This window comes from Balaenoptera ricei, chromosome 8 (assembly GCF_028023285.1).
Source record: "Balaenoptera ricei isolate mBalRic1 chromosome 8, mBalRic1.hap2, whole genome shotgun sequence".
Classification (NCBI taxonomy): domain Eukaryota; kingdom Metazoa; phylum Chordata; class Mammalia; order Artiodactyla; family Balaenopteridae; genus Balaenoptera; species Balaenoptera ricei.
The window spans coordinates 49,015,148-49,029,457 of record NC_082646.1 but is presented as its reverse complement, the minus strand read 5'-3'; the positions used below and the strand labels follow the sequence as shown (position 1 = coordinate 49,029,457).

Below are 14,310 nucleotides of genomic sequence, written 5' to 3'. Positions count from 1 at the left end.
TACAGAGTGAAGTAAGTCAGAAAGAGAAAAACAAATACAGTATGCTAACACATATATATGGAATCTAAGAAAAAAAAAAAAAAAGGTCATGAAGAACCTAGGGGCAAGACGGGAATAAAGACACAGACCTACTAGAGAATGGACTTGAGGATATGGGGAGGGGGAAGGGTAAGCTGGGACAAAGTGAGAGAGTGGCATGGACATATATACACTACCAAACGTAAAATAGCTAGCTAGTGGGAAGCAGCTGTATAGCACAGGGAGATCAGCTTGGTGCTTTGTGACCACCTAGAGGGGTGGGATAGGGAGGGTGGGAGGGAGGGAGAAGCAAGAGGGAAGAGATATGGGAACATATGTATATGTATAACTGATTCACTTTGTTATAAAGCAGAAACTAACACACCATTGTAAAGCAATTATACTCCAATAAAGATGTTAAAAAAATAAAAAGAAAATTATATAACGAGGAAATAAATCTCCCATAATTCCACTGCCCTAACATGATAATTTTCACACATTTAGTTCCAAGTCTTTTTATAGAGCTACATCTTTCTACAGTAATGCTCATGGATATAGATTCCACTTAGTATTTTGCATTTTGAATTAAGCATTCATAAACATAAGCCAACATTTCTGAAATCTTCATAATGATCACACAAATGCTAATCTAACACATAATATACTTTCTTTGGAGAACAATTCAACTGTTTATAACAACATGTTTATGAGAAAATACTTTCTGAGCATCAGTTTTGGGTTCTAGGAGTAGCAAATCTTCCTCCTGTGCTTCTGGCATCCTATCCCACACTTCCTTGATTTCCTGACCCCTGAGATATGAGGCATTTCCTGTTATGATGTCTTAGTCCAGTTGGGCTGCTATAACAAAATACCATAGACTGGGTGGCTTACACAACAGAAATTTACTTCTCACGATTCTGGAGGCTGAAAGTCCAAGACCAAGGTATGGCCGATTCAGTTCCTGGTGAGAACCATCTTCCTGGCTTGCAGATGGCCATTTTCTTGCTCTACTTTCACATGGCAGAGAGGGAGAGGATTAGTGTCCTTTCTCTTTTTATAAGGACACTAATCCCATCATGAGGGCTCTACCTCCCAAAGGCCCCCCCTCCAAAATACCATCACATTAGGGAGATAGGGCTTCAACATATGAACAGGGGTGGGGGGGTCACTGAATCTATAACATGGTTTCCCATATCTTCAGCAGGGGTGCTGCAGCACGGGGGAATCAGAGAAGTTCAGAGCAGGGATGGGGGCTACCAAGACTCAAAGTAGAGGGTGGGAGTTCTAGGAAGTTGGAGATGCTGACAGAAGCCGGGGTTTCCTATCTCTGGCCCACAGCCTGGACACCCCCAACCCTTTGTTTTTTTCTGTGAGCCTCAAGAATGTCTCCATCCATCTCTGCTTTCAAGGTACCATCTGTGTCTCCAGAATAGGGTCTCCTTTTCCCCAGGCTTGGCTGGTAAAACTGGAAATAACAAAGGGTGAACATCTGTGTTGTGCTTCTCCAGTCTTCACAGTAAGCGGGTCTCTGGGCACACAAAGGTCTGATGTGAGATTTATCCACATTCCAGATACAAGTGATCTTGGGCATATAAACTCCACAGAGGGAGATACCGGGGGAGGAAAAGCACCAGAGGAAAAGAAGGGGGGGCTTTGGTGAAGGAGGAGGGGGAAGGGAAGGGATGAGAGGAAGGAGCCTCAGTAGATGTCTCTCTGAATGATTCACTCATCCAATGACTGTTTACTGGGTACCAAACTATGGACCAGGCACTGTTCTAAGTACCTTGGATACATCAATGCACAAATAAAACTAAAAACCCTGCCTAAATGGAGCTTACTTTATAGTGGGGAAATACAAATAACAACCAAGAGGTATGGTAAGTAGGAAAATTAAATAGTATGTTAGGAAGTATCAAATACTATGGAGGAAAAGTAGACCATGTTAAGTAGACCAAGAAGGTTGAAAGGGCTGTTTACAACTTCCCATGGGGTGGTCTGATAGGTCTCATCGAGAAAGTGAGAAGCCTTGAAGAAGGTGAGAGAGTTAACCGCATGGTCATGTAGGGGCTGTGTGCTCTACAAGAGGGAATAGCCCGGGCAAAGACCCAGGGAGGAGCGTGCTTGGAGTGCTTGAGGCCAGCATGTTTGGGCAGCAAGTGAGGCTGAGGAGTAGCAAAAGATGAGGTCAGAGAGGGTCAAATCATGCAGGGCATGGTAAGAACTTTGACTCTGCAGGGTTTCGAGCAGAAGAGTGACGTGATCAAATTTCGTTTTAAAAGGCTCACACTGGCTGTTGTGTGGAGAACAAACAAGGGGAACACAAGGAGACCAGCTAGGGGGACACTGCAGTCATCCAGCAGAGAAATAGTGGCGCCTTAGGTCAGGGTGGGACCCGTGGTGAGAGCAGAGGGTGGATTCCAGATCTAGTCTGAAGACAAAGCAACAGGACTATCCGGTGAATTGGATAGAAAGAGAGTGGTTAAGGATGTGTGCAAGGTTTTAGCCTCTCAAGGTGTGGTCAACAGACACAGAGAAGCAGATTGAAAGAAACAGGACTGCAAGTTGGAGACCCATTGGAAGGCTCCTGCCTAATCTAGACACAAGATGATGAAGGAGTGAACAAGGCTGGTGGTAGAGGGGATGTAGAGAAACTGATGGATTTTAAAGGTTGGGATAAAATTGACAGTAAATCAAATTAAAATTTCAGATAAGCATTGTGTAGCAGTTTCCCCAATAGCCATTCTTTCTTCCCTTAGTGGTACAGAATTTTTAAGTGGATATATGGGTGCCCAGCTAAAGATTACATTTCCCAGATTCTCTTGCAGCTAGGTATGGTGTATGACCAAGCTCTGGACAACTGGATGTGAATGGAAGTGATATTTGCAACATCCAAATTGTGTATTTTCCCTACCGACTGGCTTCTGTATGGAATTATGGCAGAGCCTAGAAGCAACCATCTTGGACCACGAAATGTAAGATGCACACTGAGGATGGCAGAGCAACAAAATCAAGCCACATACCAACCTGCGATTGCCTACCCAGACATATTTATGTGAAAAATACACTTCTATCTTGTTTAAGCCTCTGAGTCTGGGGTTTACTTTGTTAAAGTTGCCTAACCTTTAGCCTAACTAATACAAGTTCTTTTAGCTGTTCCAAGCACAAAGCCCTAACACCAAATGTTATCAATCCCATGAAGTCAGGACAGTATTTGACAGGGAAGGATTTAATTCCAACCTGCCTCTGCTTGTTTGTTCTTAAAATATCTGAACAGTATTTGAGCTTCGATGCCCTGAGTCACTGCACAAGAGGCTTAGGTCTAGAGCAAACTGCTGCTTATGGAAATAATGTTCACTTAATAATGCATTGCTTCTTTATCAATCAAGGAGGCCCAACCCAACATCACATCTCAAGCAGAGGTCTCAGGAAGACACATTATGTTATCGGCCTTTGGGACACAAAACAGCATCTGCAACAGACTTCTAATTCGGTGTACAACCCAGCCATCACCTCCTGATTGATCAGTGAGCCAAGTGTGTGATGACAGACCGCCCCCCCCCAACCCAAAGGAGGCAAGATCAAGTTCTAAACTGGCACCGAACAAAGACATACTTTAGTCAAAGGCAAATCCCAGCTGTGTGGGAGTCTAATAAATTACCACTGCATATAGAAGGATTGAGCTAAAACCTGCGTGGCCTCAGATGTGCAGCCAGCGCTGTAGTGCAGGCCCCCAGGCCTTTACACGTTCACTAATCTAGATGCATCTAGTCCACATGAGAAGGCGGTCACCACGCCTTGCAGTTTAAGAAGGCCCCGCTGCATGAAATGCGCTGGTCCGTAATCACAGCGACTGGACCAAGCACCCTTAATTCACTCTTTCCCTGACCATCAAGCTCAAGAGATCAAAAAACTGCAAAGAACTAGGTGAAGAGTCAGTGGAAGTTTATGGCAAAAAATCATTGTTGGCATGTGGATCAAAGGAGGAGGTTGACCCACTCTGGGAAATACAATGCCCCCCTGCAGTGAAATGCCCTGAAGTCCAGGATGATTAAGGTCAAGTAGGTGTATTTCCTTCCAATAGGCTATTTGTAGCCATTTCTCTAGGCAACGAGAGCATGAGGCTAACTGTAAAGCAGTCACATTAAGATTCATAAAATTGAGAGGAAAGGGGTTAGGACTCGATTGAGATCATTCAAAGAGCAAATATTTACTGAGCATCTCAAGTCAGGCGTAGAGAATATTGTGTGACAAGACAGTCTCTGTCCTCAAGGTGCTCAGGATCTAGTGTGGAAGACAAACCAACCAGCCATGACAAGAGGGTGCGCAGTGCCAAAAGGAAAGAAACATGGAGTGAGCAGACAAATGGGAGGGGACTCAAGTCTAGTTTGGGGAGTGGGAATAGAACATCCCTTCCCAAAAGAGGCCAGAGATAAGCTGGGGCCAGCAACGTTTTGATGGCTCACTTGCTACTACATGAATAGGATGGGGATGATTCGTCCTATGAAGATACTCTATAAAATGGGGTTGATAATTGCCTGTTTAATGTAAGTAAAATATGTCTGATGTCTTGTAATATGTAATCAAAGATTTACTCTGTTGCCACAATCTACATGGATAACAGAAGAGGTCATTATGTAAATTTTAGAAGAAAGGTACAATATTAGTTTTGTTTGTTTTTTTTAAAAAGGGAAGTTGAAATTGATGTATTGCTGAATTTGCATCAATCAGAAAATCTAGACTCCTGTAGGGAACTTGGAATCATCCAGTTCCAGTTCTGTCATCGTTCTGAATATGCCTGAATCAGTCAAAGCAGATATGAATGAGAATTGTCATTGTTTGATTCAGTGGACTGAAAATCTGGAGGTGGGCTTCCTCTGCCTACTTCTGCAACAAATGACAATCTCTGTGGTATCACTTGACTTTCTCAGCCTGCCTCTACATCTGAAAATGAGAGGCTGGATGAGAACAATGGTTTTCAAAAACTTTTTTTTTTTTTTAATGACAATCCACAGCGAAAACTGGTATTTCACATGGTGACTTGGTATAATACTTATCTTTATTAAGTTTAATACATTTACTATTTTTTCATTCTATTCTAACCCATTTCTTTAACATAAAAATGCTGGTTAGACCCAAGCTAATTTCACGTCCAACAATTCCAGACTAGGTCATATCTAAGGGAGCTTCCAACCCTGATTCTGGAACTTGTCAACACGATCATCTAATATTTAGTGCCGTACAGTTTTCAAAATGATTTCACCCCTGTGATCCTCACAGCAGTGGTGTGACATGGGCAGAGAGGCTAATGAGATTCAGCACAGATCGCACGGCGAGATTATGGCAGAGCAGGGACCAGACCCTGACTGCACACCAGCAGTGATGGTTGGCCTGTTCAGTAGCTCTTCTTCTCTCAGAGAATTCCATCTCCTGATGACCCTCTGCCCTCAAGCTTCAACTTAAATGCCTCTCCTGATCTGTCAAAAGCGGGAGGCAAACCCAGAGAACATGCTCGAAGAATGTAATGTCAGCTTTCATGTTCATGCCCTTGTAACACCCTTCAGGAACTACCCAGTGCCAGCCACAAATGCAAGAAACTCGGTCCCTGCCCTGGAGGAGCTCAGAGTCTAGCAGAAAAAAATCCACCCACAGACCCACCCACTAAGTACTGGTCCCTTTCAAAGCTGCCCTTCTCTTGTTTTCTCAGTGATAACCTCAGTTGTTCTGTTTAACTCAGCAAGTCTCCCCATCTGGCTGATGGAAAGTGCCAAGCGCCAAGCCTTCCCTGGAGACTCTCTGAGCGCTGGAGGTCAGCAGGACAGCGAGAGGGTGGCACCCCAGCGGGGAGTGAGGGGCAGCTCCTAGGCAGTGCTGCTCCCTCCATTGTCCCCCTCCCTCCCCAAGGGCGAATGCGGGAGGCCAACAGCCTCTCTCAGCAGCACTCCAGATACCCTGCTCACCCCAGACCAGCATCAGCTGACTTCAGGGATATACAAAAAAATCTTTAACATCATGAAAAGGTCAGTCCCCTAGATTTATGGATAATGTCCCATTTATATTATTTAGGAGGAAAAAAATTACATCAAGAACAAGGGCAAGGGGCAAGAGTGCTTTTAGGGAACCATAAACTTAGGGCTAAAAAAAAAAAGAGACAGTCAAGTCCTTCTTTTATTTTTTTTTAACTATTCATAAAGCATTAAGTACTAACTGTAATATGCCAGTATTTCTAAAGCAATGATTGTTCAAACAATCACAGTCAGTAGTGGGAATTTATTATTTTGCTTTCCAGCATCTATCCCTCCTCCCTCTAATGAAAATACACAGATTTACTGGGGGACGGGGTGGGGAGCCATATCCCCTTTATTCTAAGCCAGTTGGTATGGGTGCCCCTAACCTAAACTCTCTCTTTAAATCCAGGGGTGAGCCCTGACTTACTTAAGTTATGGTGACCGGTTTGGGGATGGAAGGGAATCCAATCAGAGTCCATGAGACAGAAAGACTCTTTTTCTGAGGCTCCAGAGAAAGTGTCCTTTCTCTTCCACAGGAGCTACCAGAAGAAAATGTCTTTCTATCCCTGGATGGTGTGGTATGAAAAAAGGAGATGGGGGACTGTGGCAGAATCCGGGTGAGAGGCTCTACTGGATGGAGACTGAGGATGCAGCTGACCTTGCAAAAGCAGAGCAGGGAGCCAGAGAGAACCTGCATCCTTAGGGATGCCATCTGGACTGCTGGGTCAAACCCTTCCTTCCTCTAGATATTTAGCTAAAGAAATCTCTTATTTGCTAAGCCCGTTTGAGCTGAGTTTTCTAACACTTGCTACCAAAGTAAATTTAAATTCATAAAACACCTTACCTATCCCAAAGTAGTAATATACAAAGGATTTAGGGTTTCTCTGGGGTGAAGCAGGGACTGTAGTGTGATAGATGGAGATTGAGAGAAAATTTTCTTTCTTAGCTTCTATTAATTCTGCAGGAAGTAATCACAATACTTAGTATCTATACAATTGTTCCTATTTCTCAAAAACACCTTTTCCACAACTATTTCCTCACTTGAATTTCACAATCCTGATTCCAAGAAATTATTCAAACTTTTATTTTGTAGTAATTATTTATTTACCAAGCACTTTATATAGTTTAAAATTTGATTTCAAGTTCAGTAATTCGTCACAATAACAGAATGTGGTAGGAATGGTGGGTCTGTCATAATATCCACTTTAAACAGGAGAAAGTTGAACCTCAGAGAAATTAAAGGAGATGCCCAAGTTAACTCAAGGAGGTGTTGAGAGACAGGCCTCAAATCCAGGTCTCTTGGTTTTAACACCAATGATACTAAACTCTACTCCCAGAAACAAGTGTATGCGCGCCTAAGCACTGTGTTAGCAGTGGTCTGAACTTGACCCAAGCACCAGAGGTCCAGACCCGGATTCCAGTGGCAGAGCCAGAACTAACTAGCTGGTGACCTTGGGCAAGTTCCCTTTGTCTTGTTTTCTCATTTGTAAAAGGAGAGGTTTGAATTAGGATCTGTGATGCCCTTTCAAGGTCTAAACGTTCCATAATTCTAGACTTTCCTGCCCCTGCTCAAATTAAAAATCTTTTCCTCAGAATAATTATAACCTTAGCTGACGTTTGTTCTCACTGGATGTCAGGTACTGTGCTAAGAACGCTACCTCCATTTTCTCTTTAAATCTCACAACACTCCCGAGACAACTGTTTCGCCTTTACAGACAGGTTAACTTGGACTGACAGAGGTTAAATGAACTGCCCAAGATCAACAGAATCAGCAAGCATCAAGGGGAGATCTGACCTCAAGTCAGACTGGCCATGAGGACCTTAACCCAGCCTATATTTGTTCTTACGAAAGAAATTAGGCTTCCTGCAGTACTGATTACCTCTTTCCACGCAGAAGAGGTGTGGTAAAAAAGTCAAACCGAGTTGCACCAAGCCTCCCCAAGGCAAAAATGTAAAGCCGCTGGAAGGGCCTCTGGAAGGATCCTCCCCGGGCCCCGGGGGCGGGGCGCCCATCCCGCGGGCCGCAGAATAGTGGCTTTGGGCCATCCTACCCTCCCGGACTTTTACCTTGTTGAGATGCGGGTTCCTGGTGACATCGTATCCGCGCTTCTTCAGGGGCACCGGGCGCGCCGGGCCGGCCTTGGAGTGGCAGCCTCGGGCGGGCGCGGGGGGCTCCCAGTGCCGGACAGCGCTGCAGGCCCGGCCGGGTAGGAGAGCCAGCCGCGCGCCCGTGCCCAGCGCGGCGCCCATGGCCCTTGCGCAGACCTGGCACGGGGAGACACCAAGGTCAGGGGCGCCTTCCGGCCAGCCAGGACCCACGCGCGCCGCGGGGCACCGAGCCAGTGCCAGGGACGCGTGCTCCGGGAGAGGGCAGGGATCCCGCAGGGTTTAAGGCGCCAGCCCCCCGCCCCTCCCGCGCGGCCACCTGCGCGGCTCTCTCTTCTCGCTTGCGCTGCACAGGCCTCGCCAAGCCCCCGGCGAAGCGAAAGCAACCTCAGGAAGCGGTCTGGTGCGGGCCACAGCCCGCGCCACCCACGCCCCCATCCCCGAAGAGGAGAAGAGGCGACTGCGCGCCGAGGGATCCCCGAACCTCCAGCCCCGCTCGGTGGCTCGCCTAGGTCCCCTGCTTCCCCAGTCTACCTGCGCTGCGCCCGGAGCTGATGTCTACGCGGCCGGGCTCCGGGGCAGGCGGGGCGAGACGCAGCGGGGCCGTTATACCTCTCCTGCCAATGGCTGGACCGCGCCGGCGGCCGCGAGAGCGCGAGGCTGGTGCGTTCTGGAAAGAGCGGTCCCGAAACCTTGTTCTCAGTGCGGGGCCTCCCCTGAGGGCGCGCGAGGAGCGCCTCACAGCCGTGTGCATTTGCCTCCCCGGTGACAAAATGAAGCGTAGGATACTCCCTGAGCCTGTCCGTCTTGACAAGCCGTACGCACAGAGGGGGCTTAGCATTTAGGGATCAAGGTACCCTCTTACAGTCTCACCATTTGGAGAAGGCCCTGGCTTCTGGATAACGGGTAGAAACCCTCAGGCACCCAGCGCTGTGTTGTGTTGCGTTGTGCTGTCGAGTGCAACAGCCATTAGCCACACGTGGCTCCATACCTTTAAACAAATTACTTTGAATGGAATAATATTTAAACTCTAGTTCCTCAGTCACACTAGCCACATATCACGTGCTCAAGAGCCACTTGCACATAGTAGCTTTGGGACTGGATAGCGCAAATATGGAACATTTCCATCTTTGCAGAAAGTTCTATCAGACATCGCTGATATAGGGTCCCCAGTTACTAAGCAGGCTCCTGGGGACCCCACGGAGCCTGACATGAATTGTTGGGACCAGGTAAGAACCTTGGAGTCCATCTAGCCCTGAATTTAATTTTAATTTTACCCTTTTTCCACACAGTAGCCAGGAAATTCCTTTTAACACGAACCTTTCATTGTGTGTGGAATAAAATCCAGACTCTTTTTGGTGCCCACAGGTTATCCTGTAGGCTGGCTGCTGCCAACTTCTTCAGGCTTATCCCACTCCAGTCTCCCTCTCACTGAGCTCTGGCCACACTTGCTCCTTCCTGTGTTTCCACCCCATCCAATTCCCTCTCACCTCAGGGCCTTTGCACTTGCTATGGCCTCTGTTTGGAATGCTCATGCTCTCAAGTCTCCACTAAGTTGTCAACTCGAAGGCCTTTCCTCCACTCCATCCAACATCAGCCTCCACTAGGGACTAAGTAGTGAAGGATCTTTTTCCATTCTTAAAACTTAACACAGCCAGTAGTTAGCTCGTTTTTCTAATTGTTTATTGTCTGTCTTCCCCTAGAATGTAAGCTTCATGAGGAAAGGCTCTTTGCCTATAAACCTGTATCCTCACATCTAGCTCGGTGCCTCGTGCATAGTTGCACAATAAATAGTAGTTGGGTGAAGGAACGGAAGTGACAGCCGCTTTCATAAGGATTGTGAACCCTCAGACTGCTGGACAAATGACATGGTCCTCTACTCATTCCCCTTCAAACCTCCCGTGCAAGCAGCCTTCAGAGGCTTTGTGCACTCTGGCTTTGTTCTAGGTACAAAGCAGGTATTGTGGCACTAGGGGCTGCCCCTGCCTGGATTCAGGATTCTCTCCTCTCCCTCAGAAACAATCATCTCCTCCTTCACTCTCTCCCCTTTCCAGTCCAATCTTCAATGCGCTGCTCAATTATCTATATAAAACATTACTTTCCAAAACAGAATTGAAATTACCAGGTGGGGGGATGGGATGAGGACCAAGATACAGATTTCCAGGCCCCTGCCACAAAGATTCCAGTTCAGTAGGGTTTAAATGCCTGAAGTCTGGTTTACTCTTGGACTGTACACTTACATAAACACATAAATGATCCTTTTTTTTTCTTAAACCAGCTTGAGTCAGATTTTTGGTTGCTTACAACCAAGAGTATTAACTGATACTTTTCCTCTCAATGCTGTTTCTATATCTGCCAAACTTCCCACCAGTTGACAAACATCTTGAGGGTAGACTGTGTGTGTGTGTGTGTGCCTGTGTGTATGTATGTGTGTGCTTCCATCTTTGGTACCTGACACATAACAAATCATCCAGAACTTTTGAATAGTCTGCCCTTCCTCGATACAATGACCGTTGTCTCACCTGGAGCACATTTAATAGGTAACCTCAGTCATTTGAAACTTAACTAGAAACCAGGATGTAATCAAAGGTTCCCAAATAAGCCAATATAATTTTTATACAATCTATTCACTAGAGCGCATACAGCTTACATCTAAGATTCTCTCACCTGTGGCCTATATTCTCTTAACCCAGATGTAAATCTAACCATATTGTTTTTCTTTCGCATGTGTTTGATCTTTGGCCAAGTTAAGGAAAGGTGCTAAAGGCAGGTTCACCAGCTGGAGCAGCAGAAGGCAGTGACAAGAGGAGAGGGCTGCTGTGTTCTACAGACCCAGGTTCTTTCTCCAGGGTGTTGGGCTTCTCTCCATGGAAGCACGAATACCACCACAAGAGCATCTCAGCCAGCGGAAAGGGAGAAGAGGAAGTGGAGGGCACTCCTTTAGGGAAATGATGCGGAAGTGGCACACATTACACCTACTCACGTTCTGCTGGTGAAACCTGTCACACAGTCACAGCAGCTACAAGGAAGCCTGGAAGTATTTTCTCCAGCAGGAAAGGCATATATACCCTCTGCTAAAGCTCAATAGGGGAGTCTACTACTAAAAGGAGGAAGGGGAGAATGATTCCTGGGGACTAGTAACTACCAGTCTGGATATAACACTCATTTTATATGAAAGTGTTTGGCGTAGAGTGGATGCTCAGAAACTGTTAACTATTATTATTGGCAGGTGTGGTTTCCATCCCTGGTTTCCTGGCACATTCCTTACTTTTAGACCTCAACATAGGATTACAGAGGCCAGGTTCAGAGCCATGGAAATATTGCAGAACTTCTTCAGCTCCATACTACTCTGACTTCCTTAGCAAGCCAGCCCTGTGGTCTGGTCCAGCACTAGATAGAACTGATGAGTCTCCATAATTTGTCTTGGTCTCTCTGCCTTCACATCCTATTTACTGACTTCTGCTATGGTTGTAATGCTACTTCCCGGGGTGGCAGGAAAGGAATCCCATTCCCATCCTCCCTGGCCAGAGTTCCCATATTCCCCTTGCATTTAGTACCTTTGCTCTTTCATTGTGATTGCAGAGATTTGCACATGTATCTGTTGCACTACTAGATTGGGTTCCTTGAGGACCGGAACCACCATCTACAATTCTTTGCATCTCCAGGACCTGGGACAGTACCTGGCACCAAGAATGCCCTCAGTTTGTTGCACTAAATAAAACAGGTATGAATCAAATTTGTGCATACCCTTCTAAAAAGTGGACTTGTTGAAACCAAATTTGGTACGTTGGTAAAAGGGCAGGAAAGCAGCTTCAAATTAGGGTTTTAGTTCAGTTGACTGCCTTGAAACAAGACCACTTGTCTCTTGTAAGCAGATTTTAATGAGCCTCCCTATGTGTTTTTAAAAATGGAGGTGCATTAAAATAATTATTTTTCAGCTAATCCCATTGCTTCACACACGTATAATATTCTACGCAACATGTTATGAATGTGGTGAACTCTTTAATTCACATTGCTGCTAGGAATATTTGGAGACACTTCAACTCTGTTGTTTACACCGAAAGAGGATGGTGAAGAACATTTATTTCCCCCTTGTCCTCATACTCGCCACTCCGCATACATGCCCTGTGTTCTGGGTCTTTGCTCGAGCAGTTTCTTCTGCTCCCAACACCTGCCAGTTGAAGCCCTGCCCTTCAGCTTCACTCAAACACCACATCCTCCGGCAAGTCTTCTCAGATTCCTCAACCTGCAGCAGCTCGCCTTTCTCCCACGTGCTCCCCAAACTTTATCTGTGCCTCTCCTCTTGCACTTTTATAGTCCGTCTCACTGGGAAGTGATTTATTTATGTGCCCTTTTTCTCTGAGCCTCAAAGGAGGCTCCCAGAAGTAAAAGCAACAGCTTTTCATTCAGATAGTCCTGACTTCACCAGTGACCAGCTTGTGTGACCTTGGGCATTTTATGTGACCTCTTTAAACCGTATCATTTTCCTGGATTAGAAATTGGTATTCTAATATTATTTCCCACATTGGTTTTTGGTGGAGCAATGTAGTCATCTGTTTTTTTTAAAGCTCATTGTAATGCACTTACCACATGCCAGGCACGGTTCTAGGAGTTTATAAATATTAAACTCACTTAATAGTTAATAGTTAATAATATGAGTAATACTCTTTTTGTGTTTCTATGAAATACTGAGCTGGTTAGTGAGCTATCTACCTCAGCTCCAGATCTACCTTTCTACACTCTGGTTTATGGCTGGAGTTGGTACTCTGCAAACCAGTTCTTTGGGAGCAGCGGGTTTTCTATTAATTCCTGTCAATAGGGGGCAGTAGGGGGAGACTGAGGCTGGAGAGGGGAGATGTCCTCCTTTCTGTTTGCTTGCCATTATTTCCTTTCAGTATCCCCTCCAGCCACAGCCTTTCACCCACCATCAACCATTGGTCCCAGCCTCTTCCACGCTCTAGAACCAGCCTCACCAGGCTGCTGAAAACTTAGCAGTGGGTCACTTCCTCCATGGGTCCAGCTTCTGATGGTCCCAGCCTCTTCCCTTTTCTCCAGCCTTAGAAATGGGAGCTGCTTCCTACGGTTACTCTCTGTGGTTGCCCTTCCTTCTCATTCAGCCCTCTAACACCTGTGAAACCAGTTCTTTCTATTAAATTCTTTCTGTTGAGCTACACCTACTAGAGTTTTCTTGACTGGTACAATTATTATCTCCATTTTACAGATGAGGACATAAGACCTGGAGAGGTCAAATAACTCACTGAAGTGGGCCAGGATTTAAACCCAGGTTCCAGAGGCCATGGTGGTGACCGGGACACGAAGGGCTTACATTTGGGAAATGCTTAGCCTGGCCTGGTGGGCAAACACTAAATGGATAGCGATCATCTGATCTCCAATCATCATCCTCAATGTCACTCTCACCGTTGCATCCTACATGACAACTAGCACAAGGGTGGGTACACTAAATGCCCATGGAACTGAATTTGATACACCTGAATAGGGAAGGACAATGTGGCATACAGGGACCACAGAGCCTCTGCATCTGATCCCTCTGACTCCCTCCTTTGGAGCTGTTTCCAGGGTAACGGATTCTCCTTCTCTTCTTATCCCTCTCTCCACCTCCCTGCCACCCTCCCCCAGTCCCTTAAGTGGGAATCAACAGTCCTCTGACATTCTGAAAAAGTCACAAGGAGAAATGAAAGAGTAATTTTGTTGGGTAGCAGAAGAAAACATGTTTCTTATTTTTCTATTGCATTGCATTAGAAAAATAATTTTTCTATTGCATTTCTTATTTTTCTATTGCATTGCATTCTATTTCTCTATTCCTCTGTTGCAGTGCCATAATTTTGTGATAGCTAATTTTAACAAGAGAAGAATATCTTTGAACTAACCACATTTCTAATAGAGGTGGCTGCCAGATCCAGTTACGGCTGCATACTGTTATCACAAAACACTCTGAAATCATTATTTATAAACTCATTCAGCCTTCTGTTCAAGCAATTGTTGTACCAAACATAACTGCTTCCAGATAGAAGGATATAACATACTGCATTTTTTTCTCATCAGACTCCTTGCGTGATTCTCATCTAGTTCTGCACTAATCCTGAACAGGCTCACTTCCCTTCCTGGCCTGACCTACAGGCCAGCCTTTATTTTCATGGCTGGTTTAGGCACAAACAATTTA

The 14,310-nt window shown here is 45.7% G+C and overlaps 1 protein-coding gene across 2 annotated transcripts in view; it reads right to left on the bottom strand.

Moving 5' to 3' along the window:
• ME3 (malic enzyme 3) overlaps positions 1–14,310 on the bottom strand; it is a 327,811-nt gene that overhangs the window by 194,893 nt on the left and 118,608 nt on the right. Inside the window, exons 1-2 of one of the 2 annotated variants that reach the window (XM_059930622.1) lie at positions 8,664–8,752; positions 8,091–8,288 (exon numbers count right to left, since the gene is read on the bottom strand). The exons of the other annotated variant lie outside the window; for it this stretch is intronic. Coding sequence (XP_059786605.1) covers positions 8,091–8,273 — 183 coding nt within the window. The 5' untranslated portion in view covers positions 8,274–8,288; positions 8,664–8,752. Of the gene's footprint in view, positions 1–8,090; positions 8,289–8,663; positions 8,753–14,310 lie in introns of those variants that run through there. 2 annotated transcript variants of the gene reach the window in all.